This window comes from Vigna unguiculata, chromosome 3 (assembly GCF_004118075.2).
Source record: "Vigna unguiculata cultivar IT97K-499-35 chromosome 3, ASM411807v1, whole genome shotgun sequence".
NCBI lineage: Eukaryota > Viridiplantae > Streptophyta > Magnoliopsida > Fabales > Fabaceae > Vigna > Vigna unguiculata.
The window spans coordinates 64398655-64412173 of record NC_040281.1 but is presented as its reverse complement, the minus strand read 5'-3'; the positions used below and the strand labels follow the sequence as shown (position 1 = coordinate 64412173).

Below are 13519 nucleotides of genomic sequence, written 5' to 3'. Positions count from 1 at the left end.
AATAAAATTATGATATTTTAATATTATTAAAAATTAAAATATAATTAAACATAAACAAAATTAAAATTAACAGAAAATAAAATAATGTTAATTTTTTATAAACAACACCAAAAAAAATTAACAATAATATTATCTATATTAAAAAAATAAGCAATATATTATTTTCGGTTAATTATTTTTCTTTCACATATTATAATTTTTAGTAATATTCGGAAACAATTATTTTATTGTTTAATTGTTTTTTAACTTTTTTTTCACATAAAAAAAATAACCAGACGTGGTAAAAATTAAAATATAAAAAAAATAACAAAAAATAGAAAACAAATAATATTAAACGTCTGAAATATTTTCAAAATAAAAATAAAATAAAATATGAATTAGATATTTCACATCTCAAATTTTTATAGAGAGACTGTTCAAGTGTGAAGAAAAAAATTTTTGCTCAGAAAGACTTTACTAATTTTAAAATATTTATTTTGTGTCAGATATATATGGCTTAAAAGTTTCAAAAGATATTTTTATTATTAAAAATATGTTATATAAATTTATATTATTTTAATGAATGAAGTTAATTATTTCAAATTTTAATGTAAAAATAATTAAATAAAATGTCATTAATTATATCTTAACCATGTTTAGTGGTTAGTGGTTAGCAATTTTAAATTTTTTATTTTGTATCTCATGTAAAAGAAATAATTAACACCATTGGACAAGAAGAACTTCATCCACACATTTTTTTAAGTATGAGGATCGGAAAAGGTTAAAGTTTATATAAGGAACGAAAACCAAAATCATTTATAGTTTAGGAACAAACAACATAGTTAACATTTATATTTATCTTTATACTTAAATACTATTTTAGTTAGTAAGTTTGTTCAATTTTCTTCTATTTTTTTTTCTATTTGTTCAATCTAATATCAATTTTCATTATTTTTTGTCAATTTCACCTTTTTTTTTTGTAATGTCACATTAAAGATACAGTGAACACGTGACCTACTTTGTCTTCCTCTCTAGTTCTACCATCGTCAACCACCACCATCTTCATCTTCGTGTTTATCGTCCTGAACACTCGTCCTATTGAAAACAAAGCCTAAAATTACAATTCCCTTCTCACCTTCATATTTTTTGGTTTTTTCTCAACATCCAAACAACCAAAAATCCATTTTCACCTCCATAGTTCCCGGCTTTTCTCAACATTCAAACAACCAATTATTCGTCTCCATTAAAGGTGTCAATTTAGAGACGGCCCGGCTCAACCCAACAGTTGAGACAGGTCGCCCTGGACCGAGGGTTGAGGACCGAGACGAACCAGCTTGGTTCTATGGTCGAGACCGGTCAACTTGGGTCAATGATTGAGACTGTTCAGCGGCCAAAACGGTCCGATCCGACGATCGATATTTATTGGATCGAACCGATTGATGAAATGGATGATACAAAACCAATTATCGAGACATACCAATCTAAATCGAAAATTCAATAATATAGTTCAAAAAATAATTTATTTCTCCTGTTTATAAACGAAATTCATAGTTTTTGTGAATTTTTTGGTCTTATAAACTTTTTCTACCCAAACTCACGTGAACCAAGAAGGACCAAACTCTAAGAGGTGAGTCAAATTAAGAACTCTAACCTCCATATTCTTCTCCACTTCCAAAACCAAAATTTCAATCATCCTCATTAACATTCAAAGTCCATGCTCATCATAGTTGCATTGCACAATTCTCAACACTGATATTCTACAATTCAAGATATACTACAAAAGAGCACCTCCAGAACCCACAATCATATTCACATATTGAACCAAAAAGCATCGTTATCGTATTATTCTTCATCCTTTCGATTTTGTTTTCTTTGGTATGAATGGCAATGGGGAAAACATCATCAATAATACCTTCGACCTTCGATTGTGAGCAGGAAAGAAAATCTGCAACGGATAAGAGCGAAAAAAAAATAAAAAAATGAGAACAATAAATGACCTGACCGTTGTTTACTTTGTCGTTACTGATTTAAACACATTACAATAAATGATGATATTGACACAAATTATAAATTAATTGAAAAAAATAGACTAAATTCAACAAATTCAATAAAAATAAGAACTAAAATAATATTTAAATTTTATCTTTAAATTTTTTATAATTTATAATTTATTTATTTATTTTAGATAAAAATGTTTGATTTTAAATTTTGAACGTTCGCATAAATTTTTAATTTATTATGTAATGTAAAAAACTTATATTACTTGTTTTATATGACTATCGGTTCTAATTCGTTTAAATAATAATTGTTTTGGTACAACTTTTTTCATTTTTCTCTCGTTGATTCAACTTTTTCTATTATATCCACCAAGTTTTCTTATTGTATTTTTAGGAAATTTTTCTTTTCATTACAACCTTTTACCCATTTTTTTTTCATTGGTTTAAATTTCAATTTCATTGAATCATATAATTATTTATATTTTTAATATTTTATTTGTTTAATTTTTTATCATATAAAAATATATGACTCTTAACATCTAATAACAAATGAAATTATTTATGATTTTATACAACTTATCTTGAAACAAATAATATTTTTTAATATAATAAATGTTATTTCTTGTTGTGTATTATTTACTTTGATTTTGTGAAGTATATCTTTTTTTTCTTAACATTTTCTCACAGGTATAATCTAATCAGCACAAAGCATCTAACATATATTTAAAAGATGAAAACATATGTAAGTACGAAATAAACTAATGTTTTAGTGTTCATTTATTCAATGTTAATTCACTTTTTTAATTATTTACATTGGTAGTGTTATTTATCATTATTAGTTAAAGTTATAATGCTTTGTTCTATGCATGTTTTTTAATATAATCATTTGTATAAGTAATGTCATTAATTTAAATTTAATATTTTGCAATGAGAATTTTATATAAACATAAATTTCAAAATGGAAAAGTATTTTATAATTATTGCTTTAGCCATTGATAATTATTCTGAATTGATAACAATAAATTTATTACATCATTAATTTCGATATTAAATTAACATTTACAGTATTAACTTCAGTGAACATGCGTATCATTAATGTTTCGTATGTATCAGGGTGATCAGAAAGTAAATACAATGGTATGGAATTGCAAGTTTTGGCACCAACCTTTCAGTCGTGAAGGGAGGCAACTCCACGTGGCATTCCTTAAAACCGGCCTTCTGAATTACTCCGTCACTGTCGCAAACCGTCTTCTTCAACTATATACTCGTTGTGGTTTTCTCCGTGATGCGTCCCACTTGTTTGACGAAATGTCCAACACAAACCCTTTCTCCTGGAACACCCTCATCCAAGCCCACCTTAACTCAGTCCACACCCAAAGTGCCCTCCACTTGTTCTTGTTCAATGCCATGCCGTGCCACACAAGACCCACTTCTCATGGAACATGGTCGTTTCCTCATTCGCCAAGTCCGGACACCTCCAACTAGCGCACTCTCTTTTCAATGTCATGCCCTCAAAGAACCACCTTGTCTGGAATTCCATAATTCATAGTTATTCCCGACATGGGCATCCTGGGAAAGCGCTTTTGCTCTTCAAGAGCATGAACTCTGACCCTGCACAAATAATGTACCGTGATGCTTTTGTGTTGGCCACTGTTCTCGGGGCTTGTGCTGAATTGCTGGCTCTCAACTGTGGGAAACAAGTCCATGCACGTGTTTTCTCGTCGATGGTCTTGGGTTGGAGCTTGACAGGGTTTTGTGCAGCTCGCTGATTAACTTGTATGGCAAGTGTGGTGATTTGGATGGTGCTGCTCGCGTTATGAGTTCAGCTAGGGAAGATGATGAATTCTTCTTGTCAGCTTTGATATTTGGTTATGCAAATGCTGGAAGAATGAGGGAGGCGCGAAGGTTTTTTGACAGTAAGGTTGATCCGTGTGTTGTGCTGTGGAATTCGATTATTTCGGGTTACGTGTCCAACGGTGAGGAGACGGAAGCAGTGAATCTTTTCTCGGCAATGCTTAGAAAGGGTGTGAGGGGAGACGTGTCTGCTGTTGCTAATGTTTTGAGTGCAGGCAGTGGTTGACTCGTTGTAGAACTTGTTAGGCAAATGCATGCCTACGGTTGTAAAACTGGGGCGACTCTTGATGTAGTGGTTGCTAGTGCTCTGCTTGATGCGTACTCCAAATGTCAAAGCCCTTGTGAGCGTGCAAGTTGTTTAGTGAGCTCAAAGCTTATGATACCATTTCACTTAATACTATGATCACTGTGTATTCCAATTGTGGAAGGATAGAAGATGCCAAATGGATTTTTAATACGATGCCTACTAAAACCTTAATTTCATGGAATTCAATCCTAGTTGGCTTAACCCAGAATGCGTGTCCAAGAGAAGCATTGGATTTTTTTTGTCAGATGAATAAACTAGACTTAAAAACGGACAAGTTTACTTTTGCTAGTGTTATCAGTGCTTGTGGCAGCAAAATCATCCCTTGAACATGGTGAGCAGGTCTTCGGTAAAGCTATTAACATTGGACTCGACTCCGACGAGATTATTTGTACCTCGTTGATTTTTATTGTAAAAGTGGTTTTGTTAAGATAGGGCGTAAAGTTTTTGATGGAATGGTAAAAACAGATGAAGTCTCGTGGAACACAATGTTGATGGGGGTATGCCGCAAATGGATATGGAAATGAAGCATTGACACTCTTTAGCGAAATGAGGTAGTGTGGTGCAGACCTTCTGCCATTACTTTTACCGGAGTTCTTTCAGCCTGTGATCATTGTGGTCTGGTTGAAGAAGGGAGATATCTGTTCCACACTATGAAACATAACTATTATATAGATCCAGGGATTGAACATTACTCTTGCATGGTTGATCCTTTTGCTCTAGCAGGATGCTTCGAGGAAGCAATGGATCTTATGGAAGAGATGCCTTTTCAGGCTGAAAGATTAAGAATAAGTCTCTCGACGCGATCTCAGAAGGATCCACACTCTTTTTTACTAAGAACAAGTTTTAAGAGTATAACTTCTTGTGACTTCTATTCATTTTGAAATAAATTTCCCAAAAGTTAATTTTTTCATTTGAGAATTTTTATTCAAAAATTAAGATCGTAGATTATTCAAAGTGTTTTTTTTTTATTACTACAATGTAACTGTATGAAAAAGAAATTAAAAAAAAAAAAGTGTGGTGACAAATCTAGTTCAAAATAATGATTGAAAATAAGTATACGTGAATTTGAGGAGTGCTAACGGTTCACAGTTTCCCTAATGTATTGTTTTCCTTTTTTTGCTAGTGAACTAGAACTATTGTAAATGCAATTGAGTAGGTAAGATATGAAAGCAATGCAACTTAAAGTTCTACGCAAAAATTAGCATTTACCTATAATATTAATATTTTACTTTTCTTTTTTATGTTTCTGATATCTTCTTTACAATTTTTTTATTTAAACCTACTTTTGTCACCATAGTTTAAAAGATTACAATTTTAGTTCCCATAAAATTATAATAATTTTAAATTTATACAATAAACAATTTTATTCGAATATATTATATCATAACTACAAGAAAATGTTCAAGCTTAGATTGACGTTGAGTTGGTATCAGTATCACTCCATCGTCGGTGGGGTTCGACGTCTGTCACCATTAAAGATAGAGATAAAAACTTGACGAAGCTGTGATTTAGCGTGTGTTTGTTTTTAGAGTGTTATCGCTAACTCTCAGATGTGCCCGTGAACGCGACATTAGCGTTTGCATGTACCCATTTTTTAAGCACTCGCAAGGTCCTCACTTTTCTCTTTCTTATTGTTGTCTTCTCCTAAACCACAGTTTATCTCAGAAATCCCTTAACTTTGTCAAAAGCGTGCATGCCAACTTCATCAAACTGGGTCTTAACACTTACACCTATTTGGGTAATCGCTGTCTCAACCTTTACTCAGAGCTCGGCCACGTCAATGATGCACTGAAGGTGTTTGACGATATTTCTCACAAGAACTCCACGTCCTGGAACATTTGCTTAAAAGCGTTGCTGAAAAGTGGCCAGCTTGGCAAGGCCTGCCACGTGTTTGATGCAATGCCTGCTAGAGATGTTGTTAGTTGGAACTCCATGATTTCGGGTTATGCTTCTTGTGGGTTTTTAAGTCATGCGTGGGAGCTTTTCGTTGAAATGCAAGGCACCGGTATGAGACCAAGTGGATTTACTTTCTCCATTGTGATGTCACTCGCGTCAAGTCCCTCTCATGCTAAGCAGATTCATTGTAGGATGATCAGAAGTGGGATGGATTTGGATAATGTAGTTCTTGGGAATTCGTTAATAACAATGTATGGAAAGATTGGTCTTGTTGAATATGCTTTTGGTGTGATTATGACTATGAAACAGTTTGATGTTATATCTTGGAACTCTTTGATCTGGGCCTGTCAAAGAGCTGGGAACCATGAGCAGGCTTTGGAGCTGTTCTATCAGATGAGAAATGCTGATTTTTTACCCGATCAGTTTACATGTTCTATGTTAATGAGTGCCTATTCTAACTTGCGAGACTTGGACAAGGGTAAGCAGGTTTTGGCCTTTTGTTTCAAGATGGGATTTGTTTATAATAGCATTGTATCCAGTGCTGCTATTGACCTCTTTTCCAAATGCAACAGATTGGAGGATTCTGTTCAGCTCTTTAAGGAACAAGATCAATGGGATTCAGCTCTATGCAATTCCATGATTTCAGGCTATGCTAGACATGATTTAGGGGCAGATGCTTTGCGACTTTTTGTGCTGACCTTGAGGAAGAATATCAGGCCAACAAAATACATGGTTAGCTCTCTTCTGAGTTCTGTTTCGGTTTTGTTACCAGTTGAAGTGGGTAATCTAATCCATTCTTTGGTTCCTAAACTGGGTTTCGAGTCAGATGCAGTTATTGCCAATTCACTTGTTGACATGTATGCCAAATTTGGGTTTATTGACGATGCCTTGAATATCTTCAATGAAATGAAAATAAAAGATTTGGTATCATGGAACACCATGCTGATGGGACTAACTTACAATGGGCGAGTATCTTCTACCGTGGACCTCTTCAGGGAATTATTGACTAGAGAAGACATGGTTCCAGATCGAATAACACTAACTGCAGTTCTACTAGCATGCAACTATGGGTTATTGGTTGATGAAGGAATTGAAATATTTTCATTAATGGAGATTAAATTTGGAGTAAAACCAGGAGAAGAACATTATGAATGTGTTGTGGCGATGTTGAGTAAAGTTGGCAAGCTCAAAGAAGCCATTGATATCATAGAAACAATGCCATACATAAGTACCTCTGGCATTTGGAGGTCAATTCTTTCTGCATGTGCAGTTTATGGAGACTTGCAAATTATGGAAGGAGTTGCAAAGAAAATAATCGATGGTGAAACACAAACATCCTTACCTTATTTGGTGTTGGCTCAAACATATCAAATGAGAGGTAGATGGGAGACAATGGTTCGAATGAGGAAGGCTGTGGAAACTATAGGTACTAAAGAGGTCATCGGACACAGTTCGATTGGAATTAAAAATAACTTATACACTTTTTCGTCGAATCAGTTACAACATTATGGTGGCAAAGATCTTTATCTGCTGTTGAATTTACTGGTCTGGGAGATGGAGACTGAAGGTTGTGTCTAAAAATTGTATAGGCCAAGAAATGTAAGAAAACTTGTAGCAGTTGGCAAGGAATATGAATGTTGACTGAAATTGATAGTGACAGAGGAGAGGAAAGTAGGAAGAAAATATGATTTAGCGGTTACAAAGTACAAATTAAATAAGTTATTTCTATTAGTTTTATAAAAAATTATTTACACTATACTCATCCCTTTTTTGTTAACAGGTGTTGTAAAAACATATCATCAATTAAAAACATTATCGTCTTTATCTCTAAGAATTATCCTATTAATAGATAAATAAGATAAAAACAAGAAACACACTAATATAACAATTTCAAATACAAAGAAAAACCACGATCAAAGAATAATCATTTTGTGCAAATTTGTACAATATACAGAGAATACTCTCTACTCTTTGATCTCAAGTACACTCACAAGTGATATCAATTGCTCGTGGCAAAGACCAAGTGGACCGGGTCACAATTGGATTGTAACACTTGGGTTGTTACACTCTTAAGTAAGAAGAGTTATATCCTGACTAATGACTATATGGCCTAGTGGTAAGGGTTCGACTGTAAAGGTCAGAATGCATTTAGTTTGATTATAATAAAAGAATGGTAAAAACACCGTAACACACTTTCTTAATACATTATTCTCTAGTGAAAAAGATAAATTTATGTGTTTATTAATTTGTAGAATACGTTAATTTTAAAAATGAATTTTAATTAATTCATAAATTGATTTTAATGCATGAAAAAGGTATATAGTCTTGATTTCTTATCTTTTATAGAAAAAGTTTATCTAACTTTACTTATCTTGACATTTTATATATATTGTGACTAATCTTGTTTAAAATAGTCTAATATAGTTTTCCTTACTTACAAAAGAGGAGTTCAATCTCGCTATAATTTATGATTAACTTTATTCACCGTATGAGTTATCTTACGAGTATCTTACACTTGCTTTGAGATATAATTCCTTCGACAAAAACAGAATAAATGTTAAGAGTATCTTTCCACAGCCTAGTTTTGATAAATCCATCAAATAAACTCATTTAACTTGATTTTCGTTGACTTTTGGATAAACTACAAACAGTCTATCAAGTTTCTCTTGCTTACAAATAAAAACCTCAACTTAAATGTAATTTCTCCATCACCACAAACTAAATAAACGTAGATTCACATCGCCTACTTATTCTCTGTTCTTATTATAAGAATAAAAGAAAATACTATTGAGACAACAAAATTATAAGATTAACGAAAGCACAAATAATGAAGACATATCACATTTCCTTACTCAAGGTTCATCATTCTATCATATAACAAAACGACCAATCATATATTCCAAAATATCAATACAACATCACTTTATTACAAGCATTGAGAAAGCACAATGACATAAAAAATATCAATCCTATTATAAGCAAACAACATAGGAAGGGAATATATGAGCATTCACATGCATAAAAGTCTTTGCACATTGAAATAATGTGTTGTTTTAGTGGCTTCTCACTCGAGAAAACTTAATCCTCGTTAAAAATAAAATAATGTGAAATCATATAAGTCTTAGAATAAAGACTAAAATTGGATAGTGCAAATTTATATAATGCATTATACATATTTATTTAAATTATATAGTTTTTGCTATAATTAATGTTTCTACAAAGTTAAACATACTATGTAAAGACTCTAACTTCAAACTCTAATTTCAGGGATACTCGTCCTCTCATAGCCGAATAGGGGTTGTACCTGCAAAAGACACTTTGATACTCAAGTCAGCATAGGGCATCAAAAGGTAATAAATGCGATTAATGAACATAGTTAATGTACCTCGTGTACTTTCCTATTTATATTGTGTTTATGAGCTTTTTACTTGGATGAGTCTGATCCATGTAGTGAATTACCTTGATTAGTCTTTAGTTAATCATGATCTTAAGTTAGTCAACTCGATTAACATTTTCTGGATGTCGATTCTGGTTGGCCAACATGTATTCGGCCAAGCTATCATGATGTTGGATCATACCATGAAGGCCCAATACATCTAAGTAAGGGTGACCAAGATGTATTAAGACATAACATGATTGGTTGTTATATAGTTGGTCAAGCATTCTCATCCTATGGCCATATCATAAGACAAAGCTTTCTCACCCTATGGTCACACCATAAGGTTGAATACACCTAGGGACGGGTGACCTGAATTATCATAGTATTTGGAGAAGGGACCAAGTTACTCATGCTTGATCAAAGATTTATATTATCATTTATTCATAATGATCATATTTTGGTGCCAATCATTTCACATTTGGATTGCATCTTAATCAAGTATACTATTAACCCTTCTATGGACCTAATATCACTAAATAAGAATTACGCACAAAAGGAAAGTTGAATCCAAGGTAAGAAGAACCTCATGACTTGAATACTAACATCTATAACTAGGCATTTTTTATGATGCATTGTAATGGTCTACACAATTACAAGCATCTAAGAGCGCCTGAGCGCTACCCAAAAAGGTTTAGATAGTGGTTTTTTTACCACTCTAGGGTAATTTGAAACATTAATTACTAAAGTGGTGCGATTTTGAAAAAAAAAATTACGACGAATAAGTTATGGAGAGGAGAGGAGAGATGCATCGACTTCATTTAGAAGAAATCATGAGAATGAGTGAAGTTGTGACAGTCAGACACGACTTTACATAAAGTTAATTATGATTTACTTCTTTAGAAAGTGAAATCCTATCTATATATAATTATAAATATAATATAAATTTACTACTAAATTTTAATAGATAGTTATAATAAATTTAAAGTGGTTTCGATATTAATAATAAATATAAAATATTCAATTAATTTTAATATAATAATAAAGTAGTATTGTTAATTTAAATTCATTTAATAATTTAAAATATTAATACTAACTTACAACTAATTTACTCTTATTATATCTATTTTAATAGATTTTCAAATTTATTATTTTATAAATTTCCTAAAATCCTTTTTCTTGTTAGAATAAAAAGGAAAACAGTATAAGAATTAAATTCATAAGAAGCCGGATTATAACTAGTTTTCAAAAGTGGAGAGTAAAAATGAGATTTAGAGTTCAGTCTCTAGGAAATTGAAAAACCTTAGATACAACTTAGATTAAAGTACAAAAAGAAATCCTAAAAGTAAAACATGTCATCCATAATTCTGTCTATAATGTAAGAGAGTGTCCATATCTGTCGTTTCAGTCTTAAAAACCTTTTTACTTCAGTAATTTGATGAAAACCGCATCCTTGACTTAATCCAGGCAAGAAAACCCAAGTGTTCTGATTCCCTTCTCAATCGAGCGAACAAAACTCACTTTCTTCAAACAGAGAACTATTCATGTAAAACTGTATGTGAGATATACCTATTAAAGTGGCTTGTATACGTGGGTGGCTTCAACCATTAAATACACAGATGCATACCCCACCCATAGATCAGTGAACTCAAGTTTGTAGCAGTGTACGGTTAAACTTATTACAAACTTAACTGGCCATGGCGCATCTTCTTTATCCTTGTTGGTATGAACAGGTTGTAGTTATGTACGGTTTTTCTTGATATTGAACATTCTGAACTGGAGCCTCTTCAAACCTGAGAAAAACAACATGAGCAAACTCGAGGCAGTAAAGGGAGGGAATTGAACGTCCCAAAAATTAGCATCAAAAAGAGTGGTTTTGTTACTGATCATTCCAAGTCTTTCCCATGAACCAGGGTGACTAATCTCACAAGAGACAACTCAATTCACAGGACAAACCAGTTTCAGCTGTGTATACCGTGTCCTCTTCTTTTGCTCGCGCTTACAACGTCAATTTGAACCCCTTAGACAAGAAGTCATCCCTGCGAAAAAGCTGAAGTAAGCACAACAACATCACAGAAAGACGAGGAGCGTTGAAAAATCAAAATTGGCCCACCCATCCATGTGTGAATCAGATTAAACTTTAGGCTAATTCACTATTACAAAAAGATCTCAGGAGACTCCCAAGTTTTTTTAAAAAAAAAAATAATAATAAGACACATTACAAACATAGCGTGGTTTTTTGACAGTCCAACCATGGAAAAAATTAATCCCAACAACAACTTGATAGTCATAAACATCAAATCTGATAACACTTAATAACTTTGTGAATAAATTCACCAATCATGAGGGGTGGACTTGGTTCAAGTTATAGTCAACTCACTACTAGACAGAGGTAGCCACAAAATTAAAAAAACTTGCATAGCACCTTGTTTTTGAATATGACACCAGAGGGCATAAATTTATTTTGTTGGAGACAAAAAAGCAATTAGCATTGGTACCTTTTCTTCCTATTCTTCTGGTGGCCCAGTTCGTGCATCTCGCTCTCGGCACGGAGGTTCAGTAGAGTGGGTGGGAGAAGGCTTGCAACGCAAACTGTGCCTTCAATGGAGTTTCCGATTCCGGGTATTTTAACGAAACTCACATCGCCACTTCTGAGGTTATACCAACAGAGCTTACTACGGTTCTGTTCAAGCAAAACCCTGTCTCCGTCCAAAAGCAAAGGCCTCACAGATTGCAATTTTGGCAATCCAATGTGAAGATGGTCCTGCGTTAAGGTAAACAGTTTCTCCCACGAATCTGAGGATCCGTAAACTCTCATAACCCAGAAGTCAAATCCGCTTCCCCTATTCTCCACCAGGCACAAACACCCACCCAACAGAGCCACCTCCATATCGAAATTTCCCTTCACGGTTGCAGGGAGCTCAACTTCACGGAAGCTCTCGCGCGTGAGCTCAAAGGCGACTATGAGATCCGGTTGGTCAGGTTCGAGTTTGCGAGTGACGACCCAGTGAAGGGCACCGCCGACCAAGACGCCCATGGTCCGCGCGCAGCAGAGGGCGTAGGGCATGCTAGGGAGATTTTTCCAGGCGTCGGATTTGAGTGTGTAGACTTGGACCTGGGAATCGAAGGTGCGGTTGTGGAGATCGACAAAGTAAGTAATGCTGACGAGCTTGTAGTCGTTGGAGGCGGCATCGTGGCCGAAGCCGTGGACGCGGGCTGCGAAGAGGGAGGAGTCCGGGCGGTTGAAGCGGTCAGCGGGGAGAATCCGGTGCTTGCGGATGTGAGGGTTCCAGAGGGCGATGTCGTCGGCGACGTTGGAGATACAGATGAGGCCGTTGCAGGAACCGAGAACCTTGATGCTGTTGCTGTAGCACATGAGAGGGTGAGTGATTTCGAGGGGTTTCTCGAGGGATTGAAGGTCGACGGTGTAGAGGTGGGAGCGGTGACGGAGAATGAGGGTGGTGTGGGATTTGCTGAGGTGGAATAGGATGAAGTGGGTGGTGTCGATGAGGGAGCGCCACCACTTGCAGGTGGAGCGGAGCCGCAGCACTGACTTCACCGGCAAACGGGACAGGATTTCGGTGATTACTTCCACCGGAAGATTGGCCATCACTGGGATTGCATGTAATCCGCGGAATTGATTCCTATTGCTGCCACTTGATTCCCATGAATTGGGATTGATTTTCAGTTTTTTTGTGGATGCTAGGGTTCGCTTCTGAAGAAATCTTTGAGAGACTCAGTGTTACCAACAGCAGCCCTGTAACACACGCTTTACCATAAACCGCAAATTTTTGTTTCTTTTTTAAAATAGGTATAAATACACATTTGGTACCCAAACTTTTTCGGAAAGTTCAATGTGGTACCCGAACTTTAGGAATGTTCAATTTGGTACCCCAATTTTCTAAAAAGGTTCAATTTGGTCCTCTCCGTTAAGTTGGAGTTAACACCGTGTCCGTACAGGACACGTGTCAAGCCATGAAATTTTTATTTTTTATTTTTTTTTTTTTAAATTAATTTTTTTTTCCAAAAAATTAATTTTTTTTTTCGAAAAATTTAAAAAAACTGTCACGTGTCAGTTTATTATCGTGCCACGTGGCAGCTTACAAGCAT

General features: G+C 34.5%; 2 protein-coding genes and 1 pseudogene across 5 annotated transcripts; 2 read left to right on the top strand and 1 right to left on the bottom strand.

The window, feature by feature from the left end:
* The first annotated feature begins 3095 nt into the window (after positions 1-3095).
* On the top strand, positions 3096-5022 carry LOC114179644 (annotated as a pseudogene).
* Positions 5023-5718: 696 nt separating this feature from the next.
* Positions 5719-7611, top strand: LOC114175580 (pentatricopeptide repeat-containing protein At1g43980, mitochondrial). The gene has a single exon (XM_028060334.1). It carries the CDS (start codon positions 5719-5721, stop codon positions 7609-7611), a length of 1893 nt encoding a protein of 630 aa, XP_027916135.1.
* Positions 7612-10641: 3030 nt separating this feature from the next.
* LOC114178313 (F-box protein CPR1-like) lies at positions 10642-13210 on the bottom strand. Of its 4 annotated transcripts, none has more exons than XR_003603314.1 (3): positions 11908-13208; positions 11293-11448; positions 10642-11202 (listed from the first exon to the last, which is right to left on the bottom strand). XR_003603314.1 is itself a non-coding variant. In XM_028064146.1 (3 exons), the coding sequence occupies exons 1-2, from the start codon at positions 13017-13019 to the stop codon at positions 11409-11411; spliced, it is 1152 nt and encodes a 383-aa protein (XP_027919947.1). In that variant the 5' UTR covers positions 13020-13210; the 3' UTR covers positions 10642-11202; positions 11385-11408. The 4 variants fall into 4 exon arrangements, 3 of the variants coding, with proteins under 3 accessions (XP_027919947.1, XP_027919946.1, XP_027919945.1); XM_028064146.1 differs by having other exon boundaries at positions 11385-11448; positions 11908-13210; XM_028064145.1 differs by having other exon boundaries at positions 11366-11448; positions 11908-13209.
* Between the last annotated feature and the right edge of the window lie 309 nt (positions 13211-13519).

Coding starts and splice junctions, on each gene's coding strand:
- LOC114175580 (XM_028060334.1), top strand. CDS start 5,719: ATGTACCCATTTTTTAAGCACTCGCAAGGTCCTCACTTTTCTCTTTCT.
- LOC114178313 (XM_028064146.1), bottom strand. CDS start 13,019: ATGGCCAATCTTCCGGTGGAAGTAATCACCGAAATCCTGTCCCGTTTG. Junction 11,449..11,907: donor CAGAAGAATAGGAAGAAAAG/GTACCAATGCTA, acceptor GCTTTTTCGCAG/GGATGACTTCTTGTCTAAGG.